The 11,258-nt window shown below is 47.9% G+C and overlaps 1 protein-coding gene across 1 annotated transcript; it reads right to left on the bottom strand.

Moving 5' to 3' along the window:
* Nucleotides 1–2,186: 2,186 nt before the first annotated feature.
* Nucleotides 2,187–11,095, bottom strand: LOC123017441 (protein NKG7-like). The gene is made up of 5 exons (XM_044418788.1): nt 11,085–11,095; nt 6,258–6,505; nt 5,061–5,210; nt 3,812–3,946; nt 2,187–2,227 (listed from the first exon to the last, which is right to left on the bottom strand). The coding sequence occupies exons 1-5, from the start codon at nt 11,093–11,095 to the stop codon at nt 2,187–2,189; spliced, it is 585 nt and encodes a 194-aa protein (XP_044274723.1).
* Between the last annotated feature and the right edge of the window lie 163 nt (nt 11,096–11,258).

The raw sequence follows: 11,258 nt of genomic DNA, 5'->3' as shown, positions 1-11,258 counted from the left end.
CACTTGTGAAAGGGACCTCGGGGTGCTGGTTGACTGCAGGCTAAACATGAGTCAGCCGTGTGATGTGGTGGTCAAGAGGGCGAATGCCACCCTTGGTCGCATAGCCAGAAGTGTGGCTTCTAGATCGAGAGAGGTATTACTACCACTCTGTACGACTCCGGTGAGCTCACAACGAGAGTATTGTGCTCAGTTCTGGGCCCCTCATTACAGGAAGGATATAGCCAGGTTAGAGTCAGTGCAGTGTAGGGCCACAAGGTTGGTGGCCGGTTTGCAGGGAAAGCCGTATGAGGCGAGACTGGGTCTCTTCAACCTGGAGGAGACTCTGAGGGGATCTGTTGGTGACATATAGGTATGTAAGGGGGTGTCACATGGAGGCGGGTAGAGACCTGTTCTCCCCTGCAGAGGAAGGCAGGACGCGCTCCAACGGAGCAAAGCTCAGGGAGCCAAGGTTCCGTTTGGATGCCAGGAAGCACTTCCTGACAGTCAGAACCCTGAGGGTGTGGAATGGGCTTCCACGAGAGGTGGTTGAGGCCCCATCGGTGCGGGTGTTCAAGGATAGGCTGGACGTCCACATGGTGGGCATGTTGTGAGTGGAGCCGGCTGGAGCTGGGGGTCAGACTAGATGGCCTGGGAGGCCCCCTTCTGACTCGCTCTGTTTCTATGTTTCTAAATCAAGGCATCAAGAAAAAACATGAGTGGACTGAAAAAGTCTGAATGCATTCAAGGTTAATGTTTTGACATCAATGCCTATCTTTTGCAAACATTTGCTTTTGGGACTCTTTCCAGCTGAAGGTGGCTCTATGGATACTACAAATAAGTAAATACTCTGTGCTGATGAATTCTATGAGCTTTCACGAGCAATTGCACATTAAAAAAATATGGCACCATCAGTCAACCTGAATCCTTTTGTTTAATCTGCATCTCGAGATTCTGATTGTATACCTTCTGGCTGGGTTCCCATGCCTAGCTAGAGTTGAGAACCGAAGTCCTGGCAGAAATCTGTCTGTTTTCAGTACAGATCTGTTTTGCATGTGTCCCTTCCAAAGTCTGTTTCTGCCCCAGACCACAGTTCTGCCCTGAGGAACAATCCTATGGTCTACTGACTTCACCTAGGAGGTCATGGGATTCTTCCAAGTCCCAGCCTGGAGGTCCTACGTTCTTAGAGCTGCAACTGCAAGGGGCAACTCCTGCCTTGTCCCCTTGCAGTGGAAAGAATCACACTGGATGCCACCTGGTGGTTGCGACTGGACCGTGGAGGGACTGAAAAGGGTGCTTCCGGGGACAGGGAGGAGGCTGGGCTGCAGAATTACACCAAACCACCCAGAGAGCTTTTCCTATTGGGTAGAAAAAGTTAAAAAATCAATAATCGATCCAACCAACTTCCGTTTCCCTCCTGGCACTGAATCTGGATGGCTGAAGTCAGCTGCCTGGAGAAGATGCAGGGCAACATTGGAAACATTCAGGTTTGGAGATTTATAATGATCGCACTCCAATTGCATGAAAAATCACAGTAGTTTAGTATATTTTTCACATATTTATTAGAACATAATAAATTGCTCCATAAATTGCTCCATTGGACTAGTGTACACCCGGGGTTGGATCCAGATTTAGCCATAAATAGAGTAGACCCATGGGACTTTGATTACTCCAGTGACTAGCCGAGACTTTTTAGCTCCACTCAGTCAAGGGATGACTGTTCATTTTTAAGGTCTTTTTTCTCCCACCTTTAAGCAAGAGGAACCCGCCGCTCTTAGCATGCATCGTTCTCTCCAGGCATGAGGGTTTAGCTACTGCAAATGGAGTTCGGGCTCATAAACTCACCCTTCTTTTCCCTCTGCACTTCTTGACTTGGGCAAACTGCAGTTTGTTGTGATAGGTAACCCGCACAAACTATAATGTGCCACCAAACTACAGCTGGAAGCTTAGCTCAAACCGTGGTGTGCAATTTGGTGGCAGAAGCAAATTATTATTTGTCCAAACCACAAGTTGCCCAATTGGGAGATCACAGCAAGTCTTGATTTATTCAAATGGGGAAGTCAGGGAGGGAACGGGACTTGTCCTGAAACCCCTTCTCAATAGTTAAATTGTGAGCTGGCCATGACATGCAAAGTTGAACACTTAAACACCCCTACAACTGGGATAACCATTGGCTCTTTGATCCTCCATGGAAGAGCAGACTTCCAGAGTTAAGAGATGGTCATGTGGTGTGTCAGCAATAGCAGCATACCTAGAGTGGGGAGCAGAGAGAAGATCAATATTTTAGGGCTGCCAAAATAGAGCTCAGAAAAATCAGAGATAGCAACATCCTGTTTTTGACAAGGAAGGTGCCAGTTAGGGGTGTGTGAGGAACCCGCTCTGGGGCGGGAATCCGTCTGGCTCCCTGGGCTCAGCTCTCCAGGCTCTGGTCCACACTGGCACCACCACAAGTCAGAGTTTCTGCGAGGGCAGCCAGCGTTCACACGGTGCTCACGTGGGATCAAGCCCACCACAACATTGAGAAAGCAGCATCGCATGTTTGTGCTACTGCACATGACACAGAAGGAGGTTGCCAGTTGCACAAGGATTTGTGGACTTCCTCTTTTCAGGATGGGGCTGAACATGAGAGGAAGTCTTTGAATGCTAGAGGGATGGATTCCGTGGGGTTTCGATTCATCCTTTGTGTCAGTCCTGCCAAGGAGCCATGTCTTCTGACTAAAAGCCACACATGCTATTCCCAGAAGACAGGAGCGACCTATGGTTCATCACAGATGAGGGAGATGCACTCTGCTCATGTGCAGAAACGCCCTTTCTCTTACCCCTACCCAGTCAGCAAATGCAAAAAAGGAATAGTGAACTGGAGAACACGTGCAAAGGATGGTTTAATAGACGGGATCAAACCCTTGGTTCATTTAGCCCAGTGATGTCAACAAGGACGACTAATGGCCCTCCAGGCTTTTAGCTTGGCATTTTCCCAGCCCAGTCAGGAGATGGTGAGAATTGACCCTGGAACCTTTTGCATGCAAAGCAAATGTTCAGCCGCTGAGCTCCGGACTGACCACAAATAGTATAGTGGGTGAGAGATTTCTGACGGCAGGTGGCGATTCCCCTTTGTGAATGCTAACATATATCAGAAATAATTTCTACTTGCCAAAGAACCAACTCACCAGGAAAACTTAAGGGCTAAAACCTTCTGTCCAGATGTGCAAGGAAGGGGGAAGGGGATGTTTTGGACTCCATCTCCCATCCATCATAGCAAATGGTCAGGGAGTTGCAGTCGAAAACATCTGGAGAGCACCAGGATGCCTAGTCTTGTAATATGTTTTGGTTTGTTGTTCATTTTCAATGCACATTTTTTAAAAATATATGGAAGCAACCACAACTCAAATTCAGAAATCAATCTTTCTTTCTCTCTTATGTGGCAACTTCTGATAACAGTACCTAACAATAAAATGCAGCTTTAAAAGGCAGCTAATAATACAGCAGAGAGTAAAACAAAATCGTAATGAAAAGGTAACACAGAAATACAATTGAAAGTTCAACAATAAAGCAAATAAACAGCACACAGGCAATTAAAATGCCTTCGGCAAGAAACCAGCTTCCAGGCATCTTGAAACAGGAATGTCTTTGCTTGCTGGCAGAAGGACAACAGAAAAGGACTCCCCTAGACTCCCCTGAACAGGAGTCCCAGAAGCCGCGTGCGGCTACCAACAATCGCAAAGGCTAAGAAGGCACATGTCACTTTCCTGAAAGTCTGTAACCTTTATGTCTAAGTGGCGAAAGAGATTCAGCCTGTGGAAGTTTTTCTGACCCGCAACCACAAAGCAGAACTCACCAGTTATGGAATACATAGGAACAGATGCCCAACCAAGCCCATAGGACGAACCGAAAAGGAGAAGAAAATGGCTGTAAGCTTGGGAACTCCTGTGGACGGCTGTGAATACAGACATGGCAATCAAGTTGAGGAAACCTATGGTAAGATAGGATGGGGAAGTGATGGGGATGTACCTTTTCCTTACCTTTCCATACGATTTTTCATGTGCTAATATAAGACAGGCTATAACTTCATCCCTGCTTTTGCCTCCAAGAAGCGGACATGCATACACTCACCCCCTCAAAAAAGAGGCCGGACTTGAATGCCCATTCCCTTCCTCTCCCCGTTACATTTACCCCCGCTCCAAATTTCATAGTGCATTGAAAGTGTGAATCTTTTGTGCATATAAATAAAATAATAACAAATGGGAGACATGCACAAAATCATGAGAAATGCATTAAAGGGGCCATGACATGCTCTTCGCTTTGCTAGTCTGAACTGGCTTTGTACTATCCTGCTTTCAGTCCAAGAAAAGGTCCCCTGTATTGATTCAAACATACATTCTTTTAGTCATTGGGTCAACATGAGTCCTAAACCAAATCAAACCAGCAAAAATGACAACAACTGAGGCTGTATTTCAGGCACATCACGAGAAAGCAAAACTCTCTGGAGAAGGCAATCAAGCTAGGGAAAGTCAAAGACAGAAGAAGAAGGACCGATCCCATGAAGGAAGCCAACCACAGCCTGGAGTTGGCACAAGCTGAGCGGGGCTGTCAAGGGCAGGACATTTTGAAGGCCACTCATTCACAGGGTCATGGTATGTCAGAGATTTCTTGACTGCATGTAACAGCAACCTCTAATCTCATTCGAGGCTAAGATCAATTGAGCTGGAATGCATTCGTGTATCCTTAGGGTCTTATTTCCTTCCCAGTGCTGTAGAATAATATGCTTAGCCTTAGTGTGGCCTTGCCCAACCACGCAGCATGCCAACGAATGCTGGACATTGGTGGGCTTCCACCAATCCCACAAGTCTCCCCACTGCAGGAGCTTGTGGGAATCTACCTTCCATATCCCGAGGGAAAGGATTGCCTTTACAGAAGAAGACAGCCAAGGCTGAGAACGCAAAACAAAGGAGAGGACTTGGAAAGCTTCTTGATGCCAAACCACTGGTCCATCACAGTGGCTGTCCAGATGTTTCCTCCTAAGAGATGCTGAGAATTGCACCCTGGACCTTCACCTTCTGTTTTAAAAAACCCTGCAGCAGCATTACCTGCACTGAAACTGAAGGCGGCCGCAGTGATCGTCAGAGATGTGTGGAATATCTGGTCACGTTCGAAAGAGATGCAAACGCACAGGAGAGACAGGAGGCCACAGAAACATCCCATCACCAGGAAGGCTCGGGTAGCATGGATGTGAGGAGCTGTGAGCCAGGAAAAGAAGGCATTACATGAAGCAAGGTCCATGGGTGGAATCAGGACTCTCACTATGAAAGGCAAGGGAGGAACCATCAGAATCCGGTTGCAACCAGGTCGTCTTAAGAGGTGGTAGGATTGGCCCGCATCGCTTTCTGGACATGCACTTCCACTCAGTCCCCGTCCTGTGGTCCTTCCAAGCCAATTCTCATCCTAGTAATGTGGAAGAAGCCATGGGGAAACTCGAGAGGAGGCTTCCAGACAAGGGTTTCATGGTGCCATCACTCTGCCTTGCCACAAATTCTAGGCCAAATACCAGTTTTGTCTTCCTCCTATATTAGCCACCCCCAGCCGGAAAAAGTTGCAGGCACCTATGTCCTGTTTAGGAGTCAGAACATTGCACTGTTTATCAGGGTCTTCATTATTATTTTAATATTGCAGTTGAAGACAGACCAGTGCATACATAGTGTTAATCACAGCAAACCCCCCAAAATATCTAACACTTTTCTGTTCAATAGAACTATTTACCATTCATTTGTAGTGATTTGTGGCAGCTACACAAAAGCCGGCCACTTTGGGGTAACGTGAGGTTCCTGATCCACCAGTAGAGACTTTAAATAGTGTGCATCAGATCTACCAAGAGCACACTGTAAAACAGGAATGACACAATTCCCAGTAAAGGGAGCAATACAACACAGTGTGGCCTTCTGTTTGCATCACACTCATCCCACAGAGACAAGTCCATTCTTGGAAGGGAACGCTTCTAAATCTAACATCCAATATACCTGAAGCAATGGATTGCACCTGGCCTGTGGAAAGCTTTCCTAAATTTGGGGATATTCAAATCAGCCAGATATCTATTATTGTACTTAATTTTATAGCTGTAAGTTGCCTTGGGAGGGCTCCTGCCCTGGAAAGCAGCATAGAAATATATTAAATGGGTTTTAAACAATAGAAGTAATTAAAATTCGACCTTTCAAGGAAAAATAGCTCAGATTACTAGCAACCACCCTTGTGTTGACAAACGTAGCCGGCAGTGGCTGCAGATGTCTTACCGAGCAGAGTAAACCAATAGGTCCTACATTCTTGATGCAAGCAGACCTGCCAGAGACCGCTGTGGGCCAGGCCTTTGTGGGTCGTTTCCAGGAGCCAAAAGGAAGTGCCCAGGGAGGCGAAGTGCAGCAGCAAGCTGCTGAAGGCACAGATCCCGCTGCTGATCCGCAAGGGCTGTGTCAAGAGCAGGAAGTCGGGGTAGGACGTGGTGCTCGTGCTGCTCCCGAGGGAGATGGTGGCAGAAGATCCTCTGTGCGGAAGGAGACGCTGCCGTCATAACAAGGCTGGGAGAGGCAGCGAGGCTCCTGGTGCTGCAGGAGGCAGCATCACCAGTGGGCTCAGGAGCTGCCGGTGCTGCCCCAGCTGCACCCCTGGGCTCCGCTTAAAGCGCTGTTTTTGATATCTGAAGTCTGAAATGGGTTGAGGCTCTGCAGAAGCTTTGCTCGCCTGGGCACTGATACATGGCCAATACGAGGGAGAGGGGCTTATCAGTGGTAGCCCCACACCTCTGTGGGGAATTAGCTTCTGTGTGTGTGTGTGTGGGGGGGGGGTGTTCTTCAGGCCCCTTCTTTGAAAATCTTCAGGAATGTTTGCCTGTTTTTGCAGGCTTTTACATAAGCAGTAGACTGCAATTTTTGTGAGTATGGTTCTTACAGTGTTTTCGTATGAGGTGGCACTTAATTTGAGATGTCCTAAAATGATTTTAAATAACAAAGAAACAGTTAACATGTAAAGGTGTGGACCAATCTTTGACCACATTTACCCTTCTAAACTGGAGCTACTTATCAGCAGGAATGGCTACCTGGGATATTATTAAAGGAGACCCGTCTTCTGCTTTCTAAACCAAACTAATGATGCAAGTAATTTGGCCTAGAAAGGGCTTTCCAGAGAGAAACTGATGGCTCCAAAACAGCAGCATGGCAGGTAACTTAGACCCAGTTTGCACATAAAGGCAGCTAGTTGTGGGTTAATGGTTTACTACGGTACATGTCCATCAAGCCACTTCCACTTTCCATAATCCACTTCCAATTGGCCCTGATTGGAGGTTGTTTCGTGATGTTCAAGCTGAGACATAAGGAGCTATTCATGGATTAAGCAACCCACAGTTAACCCAATAGCTCTTTGAAGGTTAAGTGATAATGCATGATTAATCTATAATATCCAGATTTGTATATTATAAAACAACCTCCAAGGAGCATATGCTGTAGCAGATTGTGGGTGAATTAACCCAAGATTTGCCAGAGAGAGCTTTAGAACCAAAAGCTTGGCTTGAGAGCATGCCCTGATTCATCATAGCTCTATTTTTAATCAATACATTGTACAGCAATTGATCCATCCATTCAGTTAATCAAGTAACATTGCAGCCCTAATTTATAATGCAAAATTGAAGAAGAGATTCTTGGGTTATAAAAGGCTTGACCCACGCACAGATCCCAACACTATGAGGAACAGATACAACTTAAGTGTGTAAACCATGCTTTCCAGCTGGGAGGAACATGTATCCCATAACAACCAATCCTGGACAGGACTGTGCTCCTCCTAAAGCATGAGGTTCATAGCTTAGGGATGCTTCTGGGCCCTGAGCGCTCTCTCGCTTCTCAGGCGGCCTCGGTCTCCAGGAGCACCTTCTATCAGCTTATGCTGATTTTTCAGCTATGTTCCTACCTGGACAAGTGGAGCCTTGCCACAGTTATCCATGTGCTGGTAACCTCTCGCCTGGATTACTGTAATGTGCTCTACACAGGGCTGCCTTTGAAGATGGTTCAAGCACTTCAATTAATTCAAGACAGAGCAGCATGGTTGCCCATGGCCGCCCAAGAGAATTCAAGGCAGAGCAGCATGGTTGCCGATGGCCGCCCTGGAGAATTCAAGGCACAGCAGCATGGTTGCCCATGGCCGCCCTGGAGAATTCAAGGCACAGCAGCATGGTTGCCCATGGCTGCCCTAGAGAATTCAAGACACCAGCATGGTTGCTGGTCCTCCGGCAATTGCATTGGCTGCCTGTTCTTGCCCGGGCCTAGTTCAAAGGGCTCATGCTAACATACAAAGCCTTAAACGGCTTGGGATCAGGATAGCTAAAGGAGCGCCTGTCTCCATATATCCCTACCAGGCCACTCAGGGCACCAAGGGAGGCCCTTCGCCATGACCCCCCTCCCCAAATGAGGTGAGTGGGGAATCGGTGAGGAAAACAGCCTTCTCTGGAATTCCCCTCCAAGGAAGGTTTGACTGACACACTTTGTCTTGCTTTTGGTGCCAAGTCAAGACTTTTTAATGCAGTATTTATTTTTAGATCAGGCTTGGTTTGCTACTGTTGTATTGTTTTATTGCTTGTCACTGGTGTGAAAGGATGAGTTGAAACAAGGGAGTAAAGAGATTTAAAAAGGTAATAAAGAACAAAGAAAATTACTTAGCCCATAGGAGGGGAGGGGCCAAAACCAGATAGCACAAGGTATGGGGAAACAGGCACGTAGGCAGGAGGGCCAAATACTTCCTGATTGTTTATTGACAAACTCCCGGTAACCCAGGCAATGAGGGGAAAGGAGGAGGGAGAAGCGGCCGGGAGCAGGGTTCAAAAGGGGTGTGTGAACATGTGCTCAGGTGAACGGGAAAATGGGAAGGAAACCATTCCTTTCTGCTCCCTTCACTGCAATAAAGTTCTAAAAAGAACTCTCTGCATGCCTGGAATATTCTTCTCTTCCGACGGAAAGGAAAGCGTGATTATAACAGTTTATTGTGTTTTTCCTCCTGTTCTATGTATATTGTACCTTAATCCTATTTATCTATGCTTTGCGGTTTGCTATTGTTATCTATTTTATTTGTATTTTATTCATAGTTTATATTGCACTGTGGGCTGCCCAGAGAGCCTTTGGCTATGGAGTGGCATACAAATGTGATAGGAAAGCTGGGTGTTGCTGCTTCACAGAGCCTCTTCTCCAGCCAGTGTAAGGAACCATGCTTAGCCAGTGTGGAAGTGCACTCGCTTCCAGCCCACGTCCGTTCCTCTAATTTGGCCTTGCCTTGCTGCTTTCCCCCCTTCAGACCTCTTGGGCCCGCGACCCACTGCTTGTGTTGGGCTGCCATGTTGCTTGGAGGTAAGAGGGCTGGAGTCTGAGGAGGTGGGGGAGGCTCCGCTGGATCGGACGGCAACTGCCAGCAGAGCTTGGTAGAACAGAGGGACACCAGAGGGAAACGAAGGCTGTGCTAATAGCAAACGTTCTCATCAGGGCAGGTAGAAAACAGCCCACCCTCCCCTGGGTTCCCTGGGATGGTCCTCCATCTTCTAGAGACCTTGGGAATGAGGGGCCGGCAAAGCGTTCTCCCTCCCACAAGAGTTGCACCCTCAGCCACACCTTTCTGCCACTTGGACTTGCATCTTTGCGACGGAGGGTGGGGATGGAAGATGGCTACCCTTTCTGCAAGAAATCTGGTTGCCTTGGCTACCGTGATGGTTCCAGCCACTCCTGGGCCATGTGCCTTCTGACCAATCATGTTCTCAGCCCCTTCCATCCAGGAGGGTTCTGACCATTCACAGTTGTGTTCCCCAGAGATGGGAAAAGATGCCTTCCGCCATGGCAAGGGAGGCAAGGGGAAGAGCCGACACCTTTCCTCACACTTGAACACCCTGATATGAGTCGCTTTCTGGCCAAGCACTTCCCCCTGATAAGGCAGGCATGCTTGGGAGGCCCCTAACCCTTGTGCAATGGGCAGGAAGGGTCTGCCCTTGAATACGCGGCTGTGTGGCGAAAGTAAGGTCAAAACACGAGGGAGCTCCAATTCAGTTGAGTCATGTGGAGAGTGACTGCCATCACGGGGGACCTGGGCTCCAGCCCAGAGGTGTGGGAGAGGCTACAGAGTCAGACCCCAGCCTGAGTTCTTCTGATGTACCCAGAGAGCTTTGGCTGTTGAGCAGGACAAAAATAAATAGAGCGCAGCAAGGCAGGCCTTAACCCTCCCCTCCCTCTCCCGATAAGTCAGGAGTGAGTGAAGTGCAGGAGGCGGACACCTGTTCTCCACGTCTTGCTGGAGGCCCCGGCTTCTCACCTGGGGACCTCTCTGCAAGACAGGATATTTCATGGGCCTCTCTTTTATTGAATCTTCAGCTAAGGAGGGCCGGGCACCCACCTGAGCACGGCATTTCCCTGGCAGGACCAAATGTCCGTTGTGTTCTTTGGCAGCCGCTCCCTTGTGTGTCAGCCGGAGTCGCCCAGAGCAGACCTTGCCCACCAACATTCCTTGGGATTGGCATGTGTGCCATACCCAGAGATGGAAAGATCTTTTCTTGCGACGCTTGTGAGCTTCATCATGAGCTGCTAACAGGGATTTACTCGGACCATAAGAGGCTACGGCCAATTACTGGAATTGCTGCAGGAAAAAACATTTATTGGGAAGTTTTCCACAGTTCCCGGAATTCAGGTTGCAACTATTGGAAATCGAATCCACAAGGGTATTCCCCATTTACTAGGCTCTGCCAATGGTTCATTATTGCTCCTAATTTTCCCTGCCTTTGGGGAATGGGCTTTTGCAGGGAATGAGGCACAGTGTTTCCCATTGCTGTGTTAGCAAACTGACTGCCGGCATATGGTCTATTGACTAAGCTACTTTGCTTCCAAACAGGTTTGCAACAGGCCGTTGAAGGGAAAAGTATCCCTACGGCTAAAGTGGCCATGTGCGCATTATGCCCAAAGAGGATTTGCATGTGCCAAGTGTACATGGACAGACGCCTACTTAGAAATAACTCATCCCTTCAATGTAAATACAATATTGGTGCTGCTTCTGCTGCTGCTGTCATTGTTAATTATATTACTAATGCATGAAAAGACCTCCAGTACCTCGAAGTCATAGGGCCAACAGTTCCTCTCTTCCATTGGACGACATCGTAATGACCTGGGTTTATTGGCCACAGGCAAGGTGTGAAACCAGCAACAACAACAACAACAACAGCCCCCTGGGGCAGTTTCCACCTTTTTAATGGAGTAACATTGCACACTTTCAATGGCTGCACA

The sequence above is a fragment of the Varanus komodoensis genome, unplaced genomic scaffold (assembly GCF_004798865.1).
Source record: "Varanus komodoensis strain SLA01 unplaced genomic scaffold, ASM479886v1 scaffold93, whole genome shotgun sequence".
Taxonomy (NCBI): domain Eukaryota; kingdom Metazoa; phylum Chordata; class Lepidosauria; order Squamata; family Varanidae; genus Varanus; species Varanus komodoensis.
This window is presented reverse-complemented; position numbering and strand designations above follow the sequence as displayed.

Excerpts from the sequence above, each read along its gene's own strand:
- LOC123017441 (XM_044418788.1), bottom strand. Across the intron at positions 3,947-5,060 it reads CGCCTTCAGTTTCAGTGCAG|GTTTCCTCAACTTGATTGCC; the intron begins GTAATGCTGCTG and ends ATCTTACCATAG. Across the intron at positions 2,228-3,811 it reads TCCTATGTATTCCATAACTG|GTATGCTGCTATTGCTGACA; the intron begins GTGAGTTCTGCT and ends TCCCCACTCTAG.